At 38.2% G+C, this 25266-nt stretch overlaps 1 protein-coding gene across 1 annotated transcript in view; it reads left to right on the top strand.

The window, feature by feature from the left end:
• The window catches only part of LNP1 (leukemia NUP98 fusion partner 1), a 55488-nt gene extending 30594 nt beyond the window's left edge, over positions 1–24894 (top strand). Inside the window, exons 3-4 of the mRNA XM_012501052.2 lie at positions 20235–20522; positions 24352–24894. Of these exons, the coding sequence (XP_012356506.1) occupies positions 20235–20522; positions 24352–24501 (438 nt within the window). The 3' untranslated portion in view covers positions 24502–24894. The remainder of the gene's footprint in view (positions 1–20234; positions 20523–24351) is intronic.
• The last annotated feature ends 372 nt before the right edge of the window (positions 24895–25266 follow it).

Genomic DNA, 25266 nt, shown 5'->3' with positions numbered 1-25266 from the left:
TCTTTATCTGCTTATCCCTGCTTCGGGCATTTGCCTGAATTAACCTGTTTAGATTCTGTGAGTCAGCAATGAATTCCATAATTATTAGACTAACATGCAGAATAAAAATTGCTGGATTAAAAAAGTTAAAAATATGACTGAATAGAATGGAGAAACAATAAGCACAGAGCACAAATCAGAGGAACCAGAGGTCAATGGGCAGAGTACTGGAAAGTAGTTGGTGAGTCTAATTCTTCATTCTTTATCTACATAATGCCGTATATGTATAAGTGAATCTATACTTGAATACTTAACTCTTTCTATCTCTAAAATGTAATCAAATATTCTTACTTTTGGCGTGGTGCTGTGGTTCACACCTGGAATCCCAGCACTCTGGGGGGCCAAGGTGGGAGGATCACTTGAACTAAGGAGTTTGAGACCAGTCTGGGCAACATAATGAGACTCTGTCTCTCAAAAAACAAACAAACAAAAAATAGCAGGGTGTGGTGGTGCTTCCATAGTCCCAGCTACTTGGAAGGCTGAGGTGGGAAGATCGCTTGAGCCCAAGAGGTCAAGGCTGCAGGGAACGGTGATCATGCCACTGCTTTCCAACCTGGGTAACAGAATGAGACCTTGTAAATATATATATATATATTCTTATTTTAAGGAACAATTTTGTGTTCAATTTTTTGTCTGCTTTGAGCTAATGAAAATACCTTGAAGAGAAAAGCTTACTCTTATCCTTACTTTTTTTCTTCTCTCCCGACTGCTCTAAGGCCCTTCCCTCTCTCAACCTTTTAATAATCTATAACCATCAATATTACATTCAGTATTATATGCATAGGAGGAGAAGAGCTTTCCCCCTTGCCTACTTTGAATGTGGTTTCTTTTTTTCCCCACTTCTCCTTGAATGTAGTTTCTAATACATCTTCATCAGTCTCATGATTCACACAAAACCACAGTGATCAACATTAATTAATTTAACATATTTATTGAACACTTACTGTGAGCCAAACATTGTCTGAGTATCACAGGGTGAAAGAAGACATGCCCAGTCCCCACACTTGTGGAACTGTCAGTCTAGTAGAAAATACAAATTTGGCAGAAAGAATGAGGTACAACAAAGGGTAAAGCTTAGGCCTTTTTATAGAATGCTACTTTTTCCCCAGACTCGTTAGAACCTGTGTTTGCTGAATTAAAGTGAATAAAGAAATCCGACGTTATTGTTCTGTTGTCCTTAGCAAAAAAAACGTAATATGAAGTCTCTCTTGTTATTAAACTGACTTGCCTTCTCTCTCCAACATCACATGAATACAAAACTGAAGTAAAACAGTTTCCCTGTCATTTATTTATTCTGTGGAAGTGCATTTTTAATACTTTTAGTCTGTTTAGCTTTCTAGTCATCATCTCCTTCAGCTTAACATGCTTCTCTTAACATTGTTCTGTGTAGTCTGGGGCTCGTAGAAGGGAAGATTGTGCTAAATGAAAGATCTTTGGGAGAAGAAACCGAGTTTATTGGCCCAGGGCTTTTGTAACCCCAGATGGACCTTCGCAGTGCTTCTTCTATGCTCCACGGAAGTCACCATATGTACTTGCCCACATGATATACTTTGAAGGATACAGAATAAGTCTCTACCGATGTACACCCAAGATTTTTTCTTTTTTCTTTAAAGTTCTGGAATACATGTGCAGAATGTGCAGGTTTGTTACATAGGTGTATATGTGCCATGGTGGTTTGCTGCACCTATCAAGCTGTCATCTAGGTTTTAAGCGCTGCATGCATTAGGTATTTGTCCTAATGCTCTCCCTCTCCTTGCCCTCTACCCTCTGATAGGCCCCAATGTGTGCGTTGTTCCCCTCCCTATGTCCATGTGTTCTCATTGTTTAACTCCCACTTGTGAGTGAGAACATGTGGTGTTTGGTTTTCTGTTCCTGTGTCAGTTTGCTGAGGGTGATGGCTTCCAGCTTCGTCTATGTCCCTGCAAAGGATATGATCTCATTCTTTTTTATGGCTGCATAGTATTCCATGGTGTATGTGCACCACATTTTCTTTATCCACTCTATCAGTGATGGGCATTTGGGTTGGTCCTATGTCTTTGCTATAAGTAGTGCTGCAATAAACATACATGTGCATGTGTCTTTATAGTAGAATGATTTATATTCCTTTGGGTGTATACCCAGTAATGGGATTGCTGGGTCAAATGGTATTTCTCATTCTAGATCCTTGAGGAATCACCACATTGTCTTCCACAATGGTTGAACTAATTTACTTACCCCCAAACAGTGTAAAAGTGTTCCTATTTCTCCACAGCCTTGTCAGCATCTATTGTTTCTTGACTTTTTAATAATTGCCATTCTGACTGGTGTGAGATGGTATCTCATTGTGGTTTTGATTTGCATTTCTCTAATGATGTTGAGCTTTTTTCATATGTTTGTTTGGCCGCATAAATGTCTTCTTTTGAGAAGTGTCTGTTCATATCCTTTGCCCACTTTTTGATGGGTTTATTTGTTTGTTTCTTGTAAATTTGTTTAAGTTCATTGTAGATTCTGGGTATTAGACTTTTGTTAGATGAGTAGCTTGCAAACATTTCCCCCCATTCCATAAGTTGTCTGTTCACTCTGATGATAGTTTCTTTTGCTGTGCAGAAGGTCTTTAGTTTAATTAGATCCTATTTGTCAATTTTGACTTTTGTTGCAATTGCTTTTGGTGTTTTCATCATGAAGTATTTGCCCACACCTATGTCCTGAATGGTACTGCCTAGGTTTTCTTCTAGGGCTGTTATGGTTTTGGGATTTACATTTAAGTCTTTAATCCATCTTGAGTTAATTTTTGTAAAAGGTGTAAGGAAGGGGCCCAGTTTCAGTTTTCTGCATATGGCTGGCCAATTTTCCCAGCACCATTTATTAAATACGGAATCCTTTCCCCATTGCTTGTTTCTGTCAGATTTGCCAAAGATCAGGTGGTTATATAAGTGTGGTCTTATTTCTGAGTTCTTTATTCTGTTCCACTGGTCTATGTGTCTGTTTTGGTACCTGTTACCTGTTACCATGCTGTTTTGATTACTGTAGCCTTGTAGTATAGTTTGAAGTCAGGTAGTATGATGCCTCCTTTTTTTTTTTTTCTTCTTTTTTATTTTTATTTTTTCTTTTTTTTTGAGTTGAAGTCTCATTCTATTGCCCAGGCTGGAGTGCAGTGGTGAGATCTCGGCTCACGACAACCTCTGCGTCCAGGGTTCAAGCAATTCTCCTGCCTCAGCCTCCTGAGTAGCCAAGACTACAGGCATGCACCACCACGCCTGGCTAATTTTTGTATTTTTAGTAGAGATGGAATTTCACCATGTTAGCCTGGCTGGTCTTGAATTCCTGACCTCAGGTGATCTGCCCGCCGTGGCCTCCCAAAGTGCTGTGATTACAGGTGTGAGCCACTGCACCCGGCTGTCTTTTTTTTTTTTTTTTTTTAAATAAAATTACCTTTCTCCATTGTATATTCTCCCTCCATGCTCTCAATTTAAAGCAATGAAAGATATTTGTAATCTTAGTTTTTTTATCATTGATCTACTTTCAGATGGCTGCACTCTCATTCTTATAGTATCTCACTACAGCGCAGGTGGGGCGTGGCCGTCTTAGGGGAGTTCTCACAAACCTGGGAGAGAACACATACTATCAAGTGTCATGATTGGCAGTGGCTTCTTGTATTTCAGATTATATTTGAATTTAATTTTCATTGGAGGCAATTCCTTAATCCAAGGAAATGAAACTAGTGATAGAATTTCAGGTACCAGTGACAACTCTATAGGGAGCTTTTAGCGTAATGTTCTGTGGACTTTTCTCTCTTCTTCTAGGTGCTAAGGTGGAGGAGTTGCTAGAAAGGCAGCGGAGAGGAGTGGTCAGGAGCAAGTGCTCTGGAGCTGGCCTTCTGTGTCCTTCATTTACTAGGAGCATAACTCTGAGCAAGCTGCTTGAGCTCTCTTTGCCTCCAATTCCCCACATGTAAATGGGATTGGTGATCATAGTATAGACCTCATAAAGGTGCTGTGAATATTCAATAAGTAATGTATATACAGTGCTTTGAACAGTGCCTGGTACCTATTAACTTATTTATTAAAAAATAAGTTTTTTTTTACACTAAATGTATACAGTGTATACATTTAGAAAAGGAGAGGGGACTTTATTTCTTGTAAAGCTTATAGCCTGCAAGGTGGCCATCCCACAGCCTGGGAAGCACAGCCTCCAGAAAGACTGGAGACAGGCACTTCAAAGGAGGAGGGGTAGGGGTAGGAGCTTTATGCTGAACGGTGTGGCTAAGCATCCATATGCAACAGGTTATAGGAGGAGCTACAAATATTCATGAAGGTGGTCCTGACACAGTTCTGTGGACACAGGAATTTTGAACAAACATGCATGTAGCATGTATGACCCATGTTCACTTTGGGATGGAGACTTAACATTTAAATATATTACAATTAGGCCCTATTCATGAAAAGATCTTCTTAGGACAGGAAGGTGAGTGAGTGTGCAGCCCCCATAAACTGGCTAGAACCAGTCCATGGTTGGTAGTCTTGTCAGGAGAAAGTTATTGAAATCAATCTCTTGTCCAATCAAAACTGTAGTAATGGCTGGTGGAACAAGGGAATCAGCTAGTCAGCATCTGATGGAGCTGCAAATTGTTTTAATACTGCTTATGTCAGGGCCGGTGCTTGTTTAGCTGCTAGAGGAAAAGAAAAACTTTGTGGCGGTCAGAACATAGTTTATTCTTTAAGTGTAGGGGTACACAACTTAACCCTTGCCTAGCATGGCCTTAGGTCCTGTTTATAATTAGGTATCTTATTGCCACAAAGGCTTTGTTCTGTCAGTGTTATGATCTCTATTTTAACATTAATGCTGGTCAATTGTTGTGTCTAAACCATAAAAGACAGGGAGTACAACGAGGCACATCTGGCCTCCTGTCCCGTCACAGCTCAGAACTAAGTTTTTAAGGTTTTTATGGAATCCCCTTGGTGAAGAGGGGGTCTGTTCAGTTGATGGGGGGCTTAGGATTTTATTTTTAGTTTACATACCTAATAAGATGCTTTCCCTCTCCCTTTTCCTTTTCCCCTCCCTCATCTCCTCCCTCTGCATCTCCTCCTCCTCCTCCTCTGTCAGAAGTGTTGACACTTAGAAATTTTTTTCTAGATGCCTTCAGTTAATTACTGCACAAAATTCCAGAGTTTTTCATTTTCCCTTTACTTCATTGACTTTTATGTTTCTCTTTTATATTACGATGGGAAGATAATTGGTAATTTTATATTGAACATTGGCAGGTAACATATGTTCTGTTATGGACTGAATGTTTGTGCTTTGCCTTCCCCCATTCATATATTGAAGCCCTAATCTCCAATGTGATGGTATTTGGAAATGGAGCCTTTGGGAGATAACTAGGGTTAGATGAGTTCATGAGGGTAGGGTCCTGGCCTAATGGGATTAATGCCCTTATAAGAAGAGACATCAGAGAGCTTGTTCTTTCTCTCTCTATCCCCACATGTGCATAAAAAAAAAGCGGTCATGTGAGGTTGCAGTGAGAAGGCAGCCATCTGCAAGCCAGGAAGAGAGCCCTCACCAGGAACTGAATTAGCCAGAACCTAGATCTGGGACTTCCTAGCCTCCAGAACTGTGAGAAACAAGTTTCTGTTGCTTAAGCTACTCAGCCTATGGTATTTTGTTATGGCCGCCCAAACTGATGAATACATTTTCATAACAAGCCTCATCACCAGAGAGTGGAGAGCCAGTAGGGAAAACATTATTATACATGACCTAATTTAATGTCATTTGGGGTTATGATCTCAGTGGCATATGGTTTGTATGGGCTTAGTTTGGCTACTGCAGCTTTGGGATGAGTAAGACAAGTCTTTGAATTTTGCTTTAGGAAAAGATTCCAAGTGCCTGAGGTGTGAAGCGTTATAAGCTCACAGGAGTTTCTTCTTATAGCTCTCCTCTGTTTAGCCACTATATAACTTATGATATGATGTTGGTGACAGTTTTGCATTGATTTAGTGTGTGATAGTGTGACCGAGCAGGGTCTGTTCATTTCCCCAATTAAAAAAAGTTATTTTACTGATTAGTTTAAAACATTGTTTGGCTTCCCAAAAGGATGTACAGTGCATGGTTACTAAGCTTATCATTATTATTTCTCAAAGAACTATCATTTTACTAGTTGAACATTTGAATGCTTTTCCTGATAGTGTTTCCAAGTATAGCTAGTCCACTCATTTGTAGTCCTCTTGGCTCTGATGATAGCATTAGACTACGTTATAAAATACTCCTCATATAAAATTCTTTCAGATGAATTCCTAAAGACCTATAGATTATTATTACTAACTTTATAATAGAATTCTGTTTAAATTGGTACATGGTTAAAAGTCACATTTACAGGCAGTTTCACATGGAAATAGAATAAAGTTGTTGCTGTTGTTAAAGATAAAGGATTTAGTACTGCTAATCGAGGAACCAGATGTCACATGCTTAGGCATGTCACTTTATCTGTCTAATAAAGTCACTAGTCACATAAGTCTTAGGCAAGACTTAGCCTCACAAAGATTCATTTTCCTCATATGTAAAAGGGGAAGAATCACTCCCTTGTCGACTTTATTCTGAAGTTAGCTATCAAGGACATGGCCCCAGAGTGCCAGGTACATACTGTGCACTAGGACTCAATATGGGTCTTATTATGCCAGCACCTGGATCTTTCTCATTATGTCTCATCTTGCTGTTAACCATTAACTACAGGGTGGGAGGGATACAATTGGAGGGTGACTGCAATTACAGCCAAAATAAAGAACATCGAGTAGTTAAGCTCTTGAGATGAATATATTACATAACCAATTTCCCCCTCCCCACCTTTCCTTTTAGGTTTATTGGCACTTAAAAAAAAAACTTTCTTTTTTTAGATCTGTTTTATGTTCAAAGCAATATTGAGCATAAAGTACAGAGATTTTCCATAGCCCCCATACTCCCAGATATGCATACCTCTCCCATGATTAACCTTCCTGACTAGAGCAGTACATTTGTTACAATTGATGAACCCACACTGACACATCATTATCACCCAGAGTCCATAGTTTACACATTAGGATTCACTCTTGCTGTTGTACATTTTACGGGTTTGTACAAATGTATAATGGCACGCACCTACCATTATAGTGGCATACAGAATAGTTTCACTGTCCTAAAAACCAATTTCTTTTTAAATGAGAACCAATGACTTGGGGACAGAGAGTGCATGGGATTTTCTTTGACAGAGATTGTTGTTCTGGGACCACAGGGGAAAGAGTCATGCTGTTTGGAGCACTCTAATTAGGAGAATCGTGTACAGGGCAGTCGTTTCCCTCACAGTCAGTGCCTGCTGCAACTCTGTAGCCCAGGAGCCCAGGATGAGCTCAGAGTGTGAGAAGATAGCAACCCAGGTGTTACAGCGTGATTCACAAAGTAGGGGATAGATAGGTGAGGCTATTTTAAGCCATTTGGGACACTGCTTTAGGTCTTATTGAGGAAAATTACCTTAGAGGGCAAATAAAATTCCAAAAATAGAGCTCACAAAGCAAGTAAACATTTTTTAAGACGAGGAGCTTCTCCCTGTCCCAATTACATTTCTCTTTTAAGCCCATTTTCCACAAAGTCATATGCCAAAGCAAAGAGACAAACTGGAAAACCTATTTGCTGTAAGGAGTTTTAAGTACACACTTTATGTTGTGATCAAACTCTTGCCATTCTTTTTAGGCTCCTTAATGGAAAAGGACATTTGTACAAACATCCGTTTCACTCCCAGTCGCCAAACTTTAATGTATTATTATTTTTTTCCTGACAATATAATACATGTTCCCCAGATATAACTATGAAAAATACTAAAAAAAAAAAAAAAAAAAAAAAGGGAAAAGGAAGAAAATAATAGCACATCACAGAGAAAAGCTTTGGTAAGAGTTTGATATGTTTTAACATTACCAATCTTGGGATATTGCCCTACTTGAAATCCCTCAATGTCTCCTCATTCCAGCTGTCTTGGTTCCTCTTGGTCCACTGTGCCTAGCATCACTATGCCAGCAAGCTTCTTCCATGGCAGTGGATCTGCCCATGTGGTGCTCATCTCCAGGCAGAAAGCAGTCCTTGTCCTCTAACCCTTGCTCATCCTTCAGCTTGTAGCTCAATCATCACACATTCACAGAATTCTCTCTGGATCCTTCTCCTCTACCCCCCTAACACCCACCCCAATATATATAGTTTTACCCCGTTCTACCTTCTTATTGCACCTTGAACTTCCCCTTTATAGCATTTAGCCAAGGACGTAGGCACATGCCCTATTTGTTTAACATCTATCTCCTATGCAGATGCAGTCTCTAATAGCCTGTTTTGCTCCCCATCCTATCCACAGCACCTACTACCACAACTGACCTATTTAGTAAATAGACTAGTATATACAGATTTACCTTAGGTATCTTAGCAGCTTTACATATCTTTAACCATATTTCTGATTATTATTTGAGAGTAAGTTTCTAGGTATGCATATCTAGAAAGATATGCATATGTTTGCCAGTGCTGCCATAACAAAATACCACACACTGGGTGGCTTAAACAGGAGAAATTTATTTTCTTACAGTTCTGGAGGCTAGGAAGTCCAAGATTAAGGCTTCTTCTGAGGCCTCGCTTGTTTGATTGCAGATGGCTGCCTTCTCACTGTGATTTTCCATGGTCTTTCTTCTGAGAGTGAGCAACTCTGTTGTCACTCTACATGTTCAAATTTCCTCTTCTTGTAAAACACTGGTCAAATTGGATTAGGGCTCACCCTAATGGCCTTATTTAACTTAATCCCCCCTTTAAAGCCCTGTAGCTAAGTGCAGTAACATTCAGAGCTGTTGGGGGTTAGGGTTTCAACCTATGATTTTTGGAGAGATATAGTTCAGCCCATAACAACATACAATGGCTGGATCTAAGGAGCGGAATATTTTAAGCTTATTATTTTTTCTTTTTTACATCTTCTTGGATACCAATATTTTAAGCTTCTTAACACATATTTCTCAAGGCTTTCTAAGAAGGCTGCACACATTTATAATCCCATCAGTAAGGGATGATAGTTCCTGTCTCCCTGTACTCTTGCCAGTGTTGGTATTATTAAAACATATTTTTTTTGCTAACCTGAAAGGTAAAAATATTGTTATTTTATTTTACATAGTCTTTGACTGCTAATTAAATATTAACATTCGTAACCATTTGGTATTTCCTTTTCTTTTATTCTTTATACTGTATATTCAATATATATTTAATGAACCCATGCTATGAACAAGGCAAGGTGCTGGGTAATAGCAGAGAGTAAAACATAGCCCTTGATATGATGCAGCACACAATCTAGTGGAGAAGAGAGGCACTGAACAAAATTACCCAAATTATTAATTACAGTTGAGATAAGTATCCCAGAGGAGAAGCATTGGAACCCAGGAGAGCATCTGGCAGGAACCTGAACCAATCAGAGAGGTAGAAAAGGCTTTCTGAGGAAATGCAGTTTTTGCTGTGACTGAAGAATGATTAGCCATTAGAAAGATGAGGGAGTAGGGTTGTGGATGAGGTCACTGGCAGGGAGGAGCCTGTGCCAGTGCCTGCACTACACAGGAGCAGGTGAACTCGAGAAAGAGATCAAAGACCAGTGAGAAAGGAAAGGTAGAAAAGGAAGACTAGTCTAGAACCTTGGGGAGCCCCAACAGCTATGAGCTGATAGAAGGAAGAAGTGACCAAATGTCTAAATTACAGTGGCAGCAAGATCAAAGGGAAAGCAGGAGAGTGCGGTGGTAGCAAGCAAGGAAACAGTGTTTTCAAAAGGCTCCTGTGGATAACAGAGTTGAATGCCACTGAATGACTAAGATGAAGACCAAAAAGTGCATAGAATTTGGCAACATGAAGACCAATATCCTGATCAAAATTAGCTGTGGGCGAGGAAGCTGGACTGGAGTGAGTTGAGTAAGTCAGAGAAATTGAGAGAGCAAATGTCATAATTATTTCAAAGTTTGGCTTGTCTAAACTGTCTGTCCTTTGCCCATTTTCCAATTGTGATGTTAATGATTGATGTCATTATATTATATGATCTCTTTTTATTTGTGTGAGATGTACTGATGTATCTTTAGGATATTTATTGAACATTAGCAATATGTAGCAAATTTTTTAAAGTTCATTTTTTACCTGTAGTTTAAATTTGTTTATGTTGCTTTTGATACGCATTAGCTTTAAATATATACATATAAATTTTATTTTATTTTTACTTTTTTGGAGACGGAGTCTCGCTCTGTTGCCCAGGCTGGAGTGCAGTGCTGCAATCTCAGCTCACTGCAACCTCCGCCTCGTGGGTTCTAGTGATCCTCGTGCCTCAGCCTCCCGAGTAGCTGGGATTACGGGTGCCTGCCACCACACCCAGCTAATTTTTTTGTATTTTTAGTAGAGACAGGATTTCGCTATGCTGGCCAGGCTGGTCTCAAACTCCTGATGTCAGGTGATCCACTCGCCTTGGCCTCCCAAAGTGCTGGGATTACAGGCATGAGCCACCATGCCTGGCCCTAGATTTATATTTTTATATAGTAAAGTTGATTTTTTCCTTGTGACTTCATCCATTGCTCTTTTGCTTAGAAATTCTTTCTCCATATAAGAATTACATGAATATTTACCTTTATATTTCCTAAACATTTATGGCTCCATTAAAAAATTTTAAAAATCATTTTGGAGTTTATTTTTACATATCAGCTTAAGGCTTGGTGTCTTTTGTTTTAGTGTTCTAATAATGGAGTAGTAAGCAAGAAAGCTAGTCTCAGGATGTTCTACTTAATGTTTTAACCAATTGATTCTGCTGCCTCACTGCAGGAGAAAAGTCTTACTGATCAAGAAGATGTGAACCCTGAAAATCTGAGACAGGTCTCAGTTAATTTAGAAAGTTTATTTTGCCAAGGTTGAGGATGCACACCTGTGACAGCCTCAGGAGGTCCCAATGACAAGTGCCTAAGGTGGTCAGAGCACAGTTTGGTTTTATACATTCTAGGGAGACATGAGACATCAATCAACATATGCAATATGAATATTGGTTCGATCTGGAAAGGCAGGACAACTCAAAGCAAGGCAGGAAGACTCAAAGTGGGGAGGGTGCTTCCAGGTTATGGGTAGATAAGAGACAAATGGTTGCATTCTTTTGAGTTTCTGATTAGCCTTTCCAAAGGAGGCAATCAGATATGCATTTATCTCAGTGAGCAGAGGGGTGATTTTGAAAGAATGGGAGGCAGGTTGGCCCTAAGCTGTTCCCAGCCTGATTTTTACCTTTAGCTTAGTGATTTGGGGGCGCCAAGATTATTTTTCTTTCACATTTCCCTCCTTTTTTAAAAAATAAAATCTTTTAGAATCAGTATTTTAGAAGAAAATGAGTCTCTGGTCTCAGGTTTCATCTGATCTCTCACGGATAGGATGGTTTATTCCCAGACAGGTAGGTCCTGAGTTGTTAGGCAGGCTCATTTTTAGCAAGTTGTGAAGTCTCATGCCCTAGGAAGAGAAGATAGGAGGAGGAAGGAAGAAAAACAACAACAAACTAAAGAACAATTCTGGAAAATCAATATTGGCCACATTACTCTGAAGTCCATACATCAGTAGGCAGTTATTAGTGGCTTGTGTACATAAATAGGTTGCTGTTATTTTCTTCTGAAGTTTAAGTTGTCTAGCTTCAGTTTGCAGGGCTTTATGAAAGCACAGCCTGGATTTTGGTGACTCCAAATGAGAAAAACATGAGGAAAAAAAAGAAGGAAAAAATGGAAAACAATGTTTTGAAGACTTGGAGCCAAGAAAATATAGAATTCGGTCCAAAATGTAGAAAATAATAAAAATTGAAAAACATTAGGCAAGACTAGAATCTAACAACAGGTGTGCTATAGTTTTTGAAACAATTTTTCTCTCTCCAGTTTCCCATTTTTACCAACGACAAATCCTGGTAGGACTGCTTTGCTTTATTATACTTGGCCTAATCATTTGTTTACAATTCAACAAGAATAATTATTTTTTACATAGGCTTTTACATTGGCTTTGATGGAACTTTTTGTTCCATAGAAGGAATCTCAGATAAGACTTTTTTTAAAGCTGAGCTGAGTTAGGTGATCCTCTCCTCTTGAGGTCCTAAGATAAAACCTGAGGCTCCTAGGCCTGTAAGAAAGTTACGTTCTTTACTTACCACACGTCAGGAACCCTATACAGGAATTGTGTAGGCAAGTTGGTGGCCAGTTTTCCCCAGGGATTTTATTGACTTTGTAAGTCAACTTTGATTCCTTAAAGGAAAGCACACCATTCCAGCCAAAGCCTTGGTAAAATAACAAGTTTCTCCAATTGTGTCCTCTTGTAAATGAAAACAGATTCTTATTGCACTTAGGCAAATAACTGTATTGCCATAAGTTAAGAATATTCACAGTTTCCAAATTCTGGAGAAATCAGGTAGAGAGAAAATAAATATGCTCTAAATTTTGTTCACAGGAGTGTACTTTACTCAATTGTTAAAACCTATTGAAAATAGCTTAAAAGTTTTCTTGACTCTGAAAAACAAAACGAAGGCTCAGCAGCGTTTTAGGCAAAAAGTTAAAAAGATTACTTCAGACTTCTATTATTAGTTTAGTTGATACAGTTAAATCCTGCTCTGCGTGATAGTCATAAACATTTCAGCTCTCCATGAGTCCTGAAGTTTTTCTTCGATTTGGATGTCACAGTCTCCAAAGTTATCAGAAACCTGCGTTCAAGAGCACCTGTTAGAGTTTTATAGCTGATTATAAAACCACCTTCTAAAGAGGACCAAAACAAGACCATAATTGTCCATGGATGACAAAAAAATTGTCATAGTTAAAGACACAATTGACAAGGAAATTTGTTACTTCTGTGGCACACAATAATTTAACCTAACAATTATAATTATTACTTATAATGTCCATTAAGTCATATCGGAATTATAGGAGTTTCCCATACTTTTGGAACACATGCCAATAACATATTTATAGAAATACAGCCCTAAGAAAACCAAACACCATTTTATATTTGATAATGCTTCCTGTATAATTGTTATACCAACTAAGCCAATTATGTCATTTTTGGACTTTAGGGAACCTCATATCTTAAAGGACTAATTAGGTCAGGAAAAGCCATAATTTATTATTTGATTTGGAAAATTTGTCAAATATCCAACGTTTGAAACACTTGATATCACAAAATAGGATCACGGGTCATTGTGAAATGAGTCATTTCATTTAACCAAAGTAATAACTCAAAGGATTTTTTTAAAAAGGTGAAATCTTCATTCTTTGTGATAGGAGACTTAATTTTCCAAACAATAAGCCCTAATAAAAACTGCATGAAGCTAATCAAATTTGTTTTTCAAAATTTTATAAACTATAAAATTTTAATCTTGTCTGTAAGATATAACTTCCATAAGCCTTTTAAAACCTTTATAACCTTTATTAAGGAGTCAGCTAATGCTTCAAGAAAACCTTGTTAATTTGACATAGGGGCCCATATGCTGGTCTTGCATCAGTGTGCCTTTGACATTGATGATTAATTTGTAGGGAAACTGGCTAGGTGCAGTGGCTCATACCTGTAATCCCAGCACTTTGGGAGGCCAAGGTGGGCAGATCATTTGAGGTCGGGAGTTTGAGACCAGCCTGACCAACATGGTGAAACCCCATCTCTACTAAAACACAAAAATGAGCCAGGCATGGTGGTGGGCACCTGTCATCTCAGCTATTTGAGAGGCTGAGGCAGGAGAATTGCTTGAACCCCGTGGCGGAGGTTGCAGTGAGCTGAGCTTGCACCACTGCACTCTAGCCTGGTAGACAGGGCGAGACTGTCTCTCAAAAAAAATTATAGAGAAACTGAACTTATTTTATCTCTCAAAATTAGCCCTTACAATCTCACACACCCACCTCTTCCTTGATAGTCCCCAGGCCTTGAGGAGTTGAATAGCTTTCATTTCTGGCCCTGGGTCTCAGGAATGCAGTTTATTTTGACTGGCATTTTCTACAGGGCCTGAAGATAGGGCTTTAATTGCTGTCAGTGTTTAACATTTATCAGGACTTGGTTTCCTTTTTAGACCCAGGAGTCAAAGCCTGTAACTCAATGTCACAAGTATTTAAAAGTGCATACAGAGAGATACACGATTTAAGAAACTTAATTAAAAAACATTTTTAATCTCAGTTTATTTTAGCAAACCAAAACCTAATAATATTATGACAACTGGATCATATCAAAGTTTTTGGTTTTTAAAAAAATGTATTTAGAAAACCCCATCGTCTCAGCCCAAAATCTCCTTAAGCTGATAAGCAACTTCAGCAAAGTCTGAGGATACAAAATCTGTGTGCAAAAATCATGAACATTCCTATATGCCATTAACAGACAAACAGAGAGACAAATCATGAGTGAACTCCCATTCACAATTGCTATAAAGAGAATAAAATACCTAGGAATCCAACTTACAAGGGATGTGAAGGACCTCTTCAAGGAAAACTACAAACCATTGCTCAATGAAATAAAAGAGGACACAAACAAATGGAAGAATATTCCATGCTCATGGATAGGAAGAATCAATATCATGAAAATGGCCATACTGCTCAAAGTAGTTTATAGATTCAATGCCATCCCCATCAAGTTACCAATGACTTTCTTCACAGAATTGGAAAAAACTACTTTAAAGTTCATATAGAACCAAAAAAGAGCCTGCATCGCCAAGACAATCCTAAGCAAAAAGAACAAAGCTGGAGGCATCACACTACCTGACTTCAAACTATACTACAAGGCCACAGTAACCAAAACAGCATGGTACTGGTACCAAAACATATATAGACCAATGGAACAGAACAGAGGCCTCAGGAATAATGCCATACATCTACAACCATCTGATCTTTGACGAATCTGACAAAAACAAGAAATGGAGAAAGGATTCCCTATTTAATAAATGGTGCTGGGAAAACTGGCTAGCCATATGTAGAAAGCTGAAACTGGATCCCTTCCTGACACCTTATACAAAAATTAATTCAAGATGGATTAAAGACTTAAATATTAGACCTAAAACCATAAAAACTCTAGAAGAAAACCTAGGCAATACCATTCAGGACATAGGCATGGGCAAGGACTTCATGACTAAAACACCAAAAGCAATGGCAACAAAAGTCAAAATAGACAAATGGGATCTAATTAACCTAAAGAGCTTCTGCACAGCAAAAGAAACTACCGTCAGAGTGAACAGGCAACCTACAGAATAGGAGAAAATTTTTGCAATCTACCCATCTGACAAAGGGCTAATATCCAGAATCTACAAAGAACTTAAACAAATTTACAAGGAAAAAAATCAAACAACCCCATCAAAAAGTGGGCAAAGGATATGAACAGACACTTCTCTAAAGAAGACATTTATGCAACCAACAGACACATGAAAAAATGCTCATCATCACTGGTCATCAGAGAAATGCAAATCAAAACCACAATGAGATACCATCTCACACCAGTTAGAATGGCAATCATTAAAATGTCAGCAAACAACAGTTGCTGGAGAGGATGTGGAGAAATAGGAATGCTTTTACACCATTGGTGGGAGTGTAAATTAGTTCAACCATTGTGGAAGACAGGGTGGTGATTCCTCAAGGATCTAGAACTAGAAATACCATTTGACCTAGCAATCCCATTACTGGGTATATACCTGAGGGATTATTGTGGCACTATTCACAACAGCAAAGACTTGGAACCAAGCCAAATGTCCATCAATGATAGACTGGATTAAGAAATGTGGCACATATACACCATGGAATACTATGCAGCCATAAAAAAGGATGGGTTTGTGTCCTTTGCAGGGACATGGATGAAGTTGGAAACAATCATTCTCAGCAAACTATCACAAGGACAGAAAACCAAACGTTGCATGTTCTCACTCATAGGTGGGAATTGAACAATGAGATCACTTGGACACAGTGGGGGGAACATCACACACTGGGGCCTGTTGGAGGGTGGGAGGCTGGGGGAGGGATAGCATTAGGAGAAATACCTAATGTAAATGATGAGTTTATGGATGGAGCAAACCAACCTGACACATGTATACCTATGTATCAAACCTGCATGTTGTGCACATGTACCCTAGAACTTAAAGTATAATTAAAAAAAAAAAATTAAAAAAATCCCTTTATTATGACTTACACAGACCTTTCATGACATGCTTAGATTTTCTGCTTTGTCCTGATTATCCCTCTTTATTAAACAACCAATCATTTTACTCCAGGACTAAATTTACCATACAAGAGTCTTTCTCCTGTGAAATTATTTCTCTTTAAGTTTTCTTACCAGAAAATTCCCTCTTTATTTTGATAACTTTTTTTTTTACATCTCTCTTGTTTCCTGGTTCCTGTTACCTTGTTTTATATATGACCTTTAAATAAGCTTTGAATTAGACAAAAATTGTTCTTCTTTTTTAAAATGACACACCTTTTCTTTAAGAAAGAATGTTTTCCTACAAATATATTTTTAACTGGAAAATACCCAAATAATGAAATCTCTATTCTTTAGATTAACTATAGATTCTAAATTATGCTGAGTTTGTCTACAAGTATTTATCCCATTACATTTACCTAATTATTTTATTTTAATTGTTTACCTAGATTATTTATGAAAACTGTGATAGTCATCATTTAAAGTTATGGAACCACCATTGTAAGATTATAACTGAGACAGTGAAAAAGATTGGACTTCACTGACTCCATCTTGCTTTTAACCTCCTTTTAAGCTGTCCTTGTTTATTCCTGGGCATAGGCTGAACTATCTTTGGGAGGAACTTAGTTTATAATTTAGCTTTGAAACAAAGACAATAACTGTCCTTTGCCAAAACAAACCTCAGTGCCTGTGGACTAGACTGCCTAAAGCCACAAGATTAGAAGTTATGGTAATCTTACTAAATTCAAAATGTAGCTATTTTTATTAAACCAATATCAATGTCATATTTATTAAATATTACATGAGTAAAGATCATTCTGTTTTTGGCTGGGTTTATAGTTCTGTAACCCCTATGTCAAATTTTGTCACCTTATAGTATTTGGCAGGGATAAGCATAAAATTACTTGATTAATAAATGCAAACAAATATGTATGCTGGCAATTCTTAAAACATTTATAATATTATTTTACCAATAATTTTAAAGTTATCTTACTTATTAAAGGTTTTACTTAAGTTACATAAAGTTGAAAACGCATTTGACTAGTCTTTTCTTTTTTCCTGATAAAGTATTTGATTCAAGTGCTTTTATTTTTCTTTAAACCAGTTAGTTAGAGCTCTTTTATATATTTTCAGTAGTGAAACACTGTGTACACAACACATAAATACATAGAGGTATTACAGATGCTGAAGGCAGTACATCTTATAGATTCATAAAAATCATTTTTTTTCCTATCTTAGACATTCAGATTCTTAATAACCTGTTTCACAACCCTAGGCAGTTATCAGCTAAATAGCTTTAAATATGCATATTAAAGGAAACAACTCAGGTGAAAAATCCAGTAGCAAAACTTACATTATAAGGTATGGAGAATAAAAGTCTGGTGTGCTAGAGGGAGATTAAAGATGGATGTCAAATAAAACATAAAATTATAAAAATCTACTATAGGATTGTATAAGGAGACTAATTTTATTTACTCAGGGACTACCTATCTTTTAACTGGATCTCTGAGCTTTGGGCAGAGCCCACATTGAATCCTGGGTTTCCAAAAATGGAGAATTATCCTGAGGCTAGCCCAAGTGTTGTTTTCATAGTACACTTAAACTTTTTTTTTTTTTTTAAATGAAGACATTTCTAAGTGTCTAAATACATTCTTCTTTAAAAACCCAAGGGTATCCTCTGTTGCAATAACTATTTTAATAATAAATCAGGTGACACAATACAAAAGCAAGCAGTTTAAAAGCTGAGACAAACTTGTCTGTTTACACTCTTGTGGTTCCATAAGGAAAAACAGCTTTCTCCCCCAAAGGAAGTCTGGCACCTTCTCCGTTTTCATTAAAGAACCCTGGGCTATTATATACTATTTTAGGTCTCTCATGCAGCAGAGGATGCACGAGAAAGGAGAGACAGCAGAAGGAAATGAAGAAAACAGGGTTCAGTCAACTGAGAAGAAAAAAACTTTTGCTCAAAAAAGGACAAGGTCGTAGGAGACAAAACAAACAAATAAACAAAAACAAAAAAACCAACCAAAAACATAAAGGCCTTTGAAATACAAACACACACACATACACATATACACAAACATCTTGAATGTTAGCTTTTAATTAAGCTTACTTTAATCATTGAGCTCCTTAAAAAAAACTTTTTAAATCTTATTACCATATTTTAGTTAGGAAAAATTGTAGTTATTTCAGAAGTACCAAGTGTCAAACCAGAAAGTGCTTTATTTAAGAAACAAAACCCAGGCTGTCATGGTGGAAAAAAGAAGGCAGGACCTTAGCTATCAAACTGCAATGTGAGGTGACAGCCATTGCTTTCAGTTTGGCCTGGCTAGCAAAAAGATGGCCTTGTTATGTAAATAAAGACTCTTAAGTAGTCAAAATAAAAAAATCTTTCCTTTTTTTATTTTTCCTTTTGCTGGCCGTTTTTCTCCACACCGTACCACTTTTTTTTTTTTGGTGGGAACATAGCCACTTCAGAGGCCTTGTTCCCCATAATTTTGGAAATTTCCATTGGATTTGATCAAGTCAGATAGAGTTGATCAAACCCAATGGTTAAAAGACTGAAACAATAACAAAAACAGAAACAAACAACAATAAAAAAACAGTTAAAACAAACGATGGCACAACTTACATGGTCACTGAGTGCTCTAATGGCAAGGAGAAATTAATGCCAGCTGGATGTTAATCTTTTTTTTTTCTTTTTTTTTGAGACGAAGTTTTGTTCTTCTTGCCCAGGCTGGAGTGCAATAGTGTGATCTTGGCTCACCGCAACCTCCACCTCCTGGGTTCAAGCGATTCTCCTGCCTCAGCCTCCTGGGTAGCTGGGACTACAGGCATGCACCATCACTCCTGGCTAATTTTTTGGTATTTTTAGTAGAGACAGTGTTTCACCATGTTGGCCAGGCTGGTCTCGAACCCCTGACCTCAGGTGATCCCTCTGCCTTGTCCTCTCAAAGTGCTGGGATTATAGGCATGAGACACCACGCCTGGCCTGGATGTCAATCTTAACTTTAGCCAAGACAAACCCTAATTCAGTTCCTTACCTAGGGATGGGTCTCAGGCTGTAGACTGCTCTCTACCATCCTAAGAAGCAGGGAAAAAAAACACCTCATCTTCCCTGTTGGAAGCGAGCTCAAACTCCATAAAGGAGTTACCTGCCTTCCGTCATCATGGCAACAGGAAATCTTGCCTTCCTTGTTGGAAGCAAGTAAAACTCCAAAAAAGAAAAAAAGAGAGGAGTTGTACAGCAAAATAAACTTTAGATGTTGACCAAATTTTGGGAGATCAGGGACTCTCTGGAGGGGGTGGTCTCAGACCTCGGCAAATTGTCCTATTGGTTTGAGCCATACAGTTAGCTTATGCGGGTACCAAGCACCAATGGGAGATTTGTCAAAGGTCAGGGGCATCTCCACTCAGAATCCCTTCATGGTTGCCAAAATGTGAACCCCCAAAATTTGAGGCAGGTCTCAGTTAATCTAGAAAGTTTATTTTGCCAAGGCTGAGAATTCATGCCCCTGACACAGCCTCAGGAGGTCCTGATGACATGTGCCAAAGGTAGTCAGAGCACAGTTTGGTTTTATACATTCTAGGGAGACATGAGACATCAATCAACATATGCAAAATGAACATTGGTTTGATTTGAAAAGGCAGGACAACTCAGAGCAAAGGTGGGAAAACCCAAAGTGGGCAGGGGGCTTCCAGGTCATGGGTAGATAAGAGACAAATGGTTACATTCTTTTGAGTTTCTGATTAGCCTCTCCAAAGGAGGCAATCAGGTCTGTGTTTGTCTCAATGCATGAGATAAATGAGTGAGCAGAGGGGTGACTTTGAAAGAATGGGAGGCAGGTTGGCCCTAAGTGGTTCCCAGCTTGACTTTTCCCTTTAGCTTAGTGATTTGGGGACCCCAAGTTTTATTTTCCTTTCACAAAGATAATATATCAATTCAACATGAGATTCATTTAGTTAGTTTATAAACATTCTGCCTCTGTGCTAACATTGCACAGTCCTTTTATATTGTAAATTTTTTCATTCTGTATTCTCAGCTTCCTGTGCTTCCCAGAATTCCATCATCTGACCGCCATCCTAGAAGGCATTCTCATGAGGACCAGGAATTCCGATGCCGATCATCTGACTGTCTTCCTAGAAGGCATTCTCATGAGGACCAAGAATTTCGATGCCGTAGCCACGTGCGGGATTACAGAAAATACTCAGAGGATGGGTCATTCAAGGAGCCACTGGAATCAAAAAGAAGATCCCATTCCAAAATTGAGAAATTTTCAGAGTCCTTTGAGCAGCAACTGTGCTTTAGAACCAAACGTTCTGCCTCTTTGGTATGTAACAGAGCTGCTGAGTATTTAAACCACTTTAAAAAGGGAAACCCAAAGGTTTTGTCCTCTTTAAGACTGAGGGGAACAAATCTAACTTCTTCATTTACAGCTTGGTAATAAGATCTTTGAAAAATGACCTTCAGTTTAACATAACCCGGAATGAATTTTTAAAAATTATTTATAATTGAAGACATCTGGTATAGGAAGAGTTCCCAGAACATTTTTGTTACCAAAGTCTTCTAGTTTTTCTTTCTTTCTTTCTTTTTTTTTTTTTTTTTTTTTGAGATAGGGTCTCACTCTGGTGCCCAGGCTGGAGTGCAGTGGCCTGATCATGGCTCACTGCAGCCTCGAACTCCTGGTCTCACATGTTCCTCCCACCTCAGCCTCTTGAGTAGCTGGGACTACAGGCATGTGCCACCATGCCCGACTAAATTTTAAACTTTTTTTTTTCTAGAGACAGGTCTTGTTATGTTGCCCAGACTGGTTTCAAACTTCTGGGCTCAAGCAATGCTCCTGTCTTGGGGTCCTAAAGTGCTAGGATTCCAGGTGCGAGCCACCACACCCAGCCTCCTAGTTTCTTGAGCCTGCTTTCATCAACCTTATTATAAATAATTGTAACTCATTCCCCTTTTACAATTTGGAAAAAAAAAAAACTGCCCCATGGCTTCTCTCTTTTCATATTTAATCCTCTAGCAAATAGTCTATGATGGTGTTTTGTTCTCCTATACTTAAAAAACACAAGAACGACCAAACACCGTCTAGTAAGTATCCAGGAATAGGAGTGGGCTAGGTGCTCATGGTGACGTCATGGGAGTCAAAGTAAAGCAAAAGGAAGAGACAGACATGAAATAGGGGGAAGAATAGAAACTCTACTGGTGATGCTAAACTTTATACATAAAGTAATAAACCGAAGATCAATTAATGTGGGGATAGTTTCAACTCTGCAGCATGCTCACTGACTGGCCTTGAGCAAAATGCTTCTTTTTTGTAGGTCTTTAGTTTTTCGTTTTATTTTGCAAAACAGGAATAATAATGGGTTGCTGCCATGTAGTAGATAAAACAAATAATTGCACCTAAGTGTAATGACTCCTGGTTCTGGAGCTAGACTCTGTGAGTCCACTGGTGAAGATACTTGGGTGCTTCGTATTTCATTGTCCACCTGAGCACAGTGCTCTCTACCTAGCAGATTGGCTGTTGGGACTGTCACTATGCATCTTTGCCTTTCAGGTGACACCTCACTTTTGCTCAGAGTGACCCTGTATCCGTATGGTTTCCCTTCAGTAGGCTGCTTTCTCCACCTGATCATAAGAGGAACAAGGAAGGGAGAATAGTGAACAGCTGTCATTTTACTGTATCTAAACCTTATTATCAAGAATTCCTGTAATCCCAGCACTTTGGAAGGTTGAGGCCAGGGGATCGCTTGAGGCCAGGAATTTGAGACCAGCCTGGGCAACATAGTAAAATCCTGTCTCTACGAAAATTTAAAAAAAAAAAAAAATTACCAGGCATGGTGGCCTGCACCTGTATTCCTCACTGCTTGGGAGGCTGAGGTGGGAGGATCTCTTGTGCTCGAGTTTGAGACTGCTGTCAGCTATGATTGGACCCATTGTACTCCAGCCTGGGCAAAGGAGCAAGACTCTCAAAAAAAAAAAGAATTCCTGTTTTGTCTTTTTAAAAAAATACTGTTTGTTTTCATATTGTCTCAGGCTTAGAGAAATGTTGCAAGAATAGGACAAAGAATTCCCTTACACCCTTCACCTAGATTACCTCGAAATGTTAACATGTCCCTATTTGCCTGCACTCTCTGTCCTCTTCCCATCTGCAAACACAGGCATGAGAACATTCCCTGACATAAACACAATACAATAATTAAACTCATATAATAAATTAATACTGATATAATACTTTTATCTCTAATCCATAAAACTTATTTATATTTTTCTGCCAGTTGTCCCAATAATATTCTTTATAGTGAAATTTGAAATCATGTGTTGCTACCAAGGTTCATGTCCCTGTGCTCTAGTTTACCCTGGAGCACTTTCTCAGTCTTTCCTTGTCTTTCACGACATTAGCTAATATTATTATTATAAGCCCTAAAAGTGTATAAAGTCATTTTGCTTAAAAAGATATTCATCATATTATCTCTAAAATACAAAATATGCTTGTTACATTCATTTTCCATGTTCTTCCTTTTGAGTTCCAACATACTTAGGGAAACATTTTCTACTTTTTAAACTCAAAAACTCTTTTTCACAGTTATATGTAATAACTAGAAATCTGTTAGGAATTTATAAAATTATTTTAATATTTGCACGTTAGATAACTAATTGTAAATTGAATATTTTATTTTATATCAGTTTTTAGTGAGTACATTATAAAATCTTAATGCAAAATTAGAAATTCCAAACATATACAGATACACTTCAACTTTTCCCTATTTGATAATCTACACACTTTCCTAAGGCTAACTACATTAGAAAGTGTTCTTTTTCAGCAAATTTAAAAATGATTTATATCGTCTTTTGTTTGGGGACCAAATGTATACTAATACCTAGATTTAAATTTTACATATTTTGACATAAAAAAGAACCAGAAACTGTTTCTGTGTCCTGATCATGACCAACAATGTTAAATTCTTTCATTTTGATATTTAAAAATTCACTTGGCTTCTTTTGATAATTTTCACATTTAGCATCTAAGAGATGTGATAAAATGTATTTCAGGGCATTATTTACAAGCATTTCTCAGATAGTCTTTAATCATCACTCTATTTTCTCTTTCTTATACCATTTTGATAAGAGACCTTCATGACTGCATTAACATTGTAGAGCAGCTGACACCACTGTGTGAAACAGATACCTCAATAACTCTCAACTAACACGGCTGAGCAAGCATGACCTTGCTCACGTGACCACCACTCACCACTGCTTAACTTCACCTGATAAACACTCAGGGGTTTCCCAACATTTCTAGTTCAAATAGGAGAGGAGTAATGATTTTGCTTCTTTATTTTTGAAAATAGAAGGATAAATAGATACGGTGGCCACATTTATCAATGCCATTGTTTTGATAATTCCTTTGAAAGGCACCCTCTGGCCATACAAACTAAAGAAGCAACCACCCCCACCCTCCAGTAGGTCCCTATCACTCTGTTTACGGTTATCATTGCACTTATCACTATTGATTATTTTTTCATTTCCTTTTAGGTTTATTGATGACTGTCTGTATCCCTCCATCTAGGTGTAATATCTAGGAAGTAGGTCTATTTAGTGTTATATCTCCTGATCCTACAACAACAGTTTATGTTCAATTAATCAGTGAATAATGTGGAATCCTGGGGACACATGTTGGGAGTTGTAAATCTGGTTGGGTGTCATTCCTTAACACTTCATTCTTCCCATAGTCCTCACATTAAAATTTAGTGCAAACTCTACTATTAATGTAATTTAAGGGAGTGAACACAGAAAGCTAAGAATCATTCCATGTGTGATCTCATTTGCCACTTTCCGTTTCAAAAAGCACCAGGGGACTATTAATTTCATTATGCCATGAAATCACACCCCTCAGTATGTTCAGAGGCAAAGAGTCACAGGCATGTGCAGGTTGTACTTCCTTCCCAGACCATCTGCTGATGTCCAACCCCCTCTATTCTTTTCTTTGTGACCAAAACCTTTAGCAACATCCTTAGGTTTATGCTAATTTATTTGTAGAAGCCAAGAGGTGGAAGTCTGCTAAACCATCAGGGCTTTCTCCGTGTCTGATTATTAAGAGAAATGTGGAGTGTTGTCAGCTGCTTGTGCATTTTTACATGTTTCTGATCTTTCCCTTTCAGGGACCTGAAAGCAGAAAGGAGAGAAATGAAAGAGAATGCCTGAGGATGGAGATAAAATCCCGAAAGAAAGTAGAGGAAGAAAGCAGCTCTAGGAAAGAAGAACATGGAGAAGCACACATGGCTCCCCTGTTTGAAAAAGGGCCTGAATAATACTCTGCTTCCGCCTCATGACATCAGATGCTACTGTTTTGGTTTTTTTCTTTGAGCCCTAATTCACCATTTCAGGATGTGGATGGGGGCGGGGTTGGGGGTAAAAACAGCTATAAAAAGCAACTGCAGATGCTGAGTGACTGCAGTGGGCAGGGTATGTAGCTGCTCCAGGATGACTTGCATCATACCCCAATTACTGCTGGCATCTTAGTTGAGAGTATAATCTGCTTGGTTGCCTTTTTATGGGAATAAAGAGAATAAAAGGTATTTTAATAGAATAAAGAAAAATTTGAAAATGTAATGGAAGGTATTTAAAGAGCCACCCACATAGCTTCACCAACCCTTCTTACACATCAACTCATAAATCATCTTAAATAAAAGTCATTGGTATGACTCTTGAGTTTACTTTCTTATCAGAAGTAATTATGTAAGTATGTCTAATGGCCATCATTTAAGGAGAACTGGTAATTAACATGCCAAGTACTATGCTGGATGCTTTAATGCATTACCTAAAATAAACTTCAGCACTCTGAGGTGGGACCTTGTATTAGTCAGGATTCTCCTGAGAGAAAGAACCAATAGGATAGAGATAAAGATAGATTGATAGAGATAGAGATAGAGATAAATAGGGATGGAGATATATGAGAGGGGATTTATTAGGGGAATTGGCTAACATGATTATGGAGGCAGAGAAATCCCAACATAAACTGTCTCCAAGCTGGAGAACCAAGTAAGCTGGTAGTGTGGCTCAGTTCAAGTTCAAAG

Source organism: Nomascus leucogenys, chromosome 21 (genome assembly GCF_006542625.1).
Source record: "Nomascus leucogenys isolate Asia chromosome 21, Asia_NLE_v1, whole genome shotgun sequence".
NCBI classification, from domain to species: domain Eukaryota; kingdom Metazoa; phylum Chordata; class Mammalia; order Primates; family Hylobatidae; genus Nomascus; species Nomascus leucogenys.
Note: the sequence above shows the minus strand (reverse complement) of the source record. Positions and strands in the feature narration are given on the sequence as shown.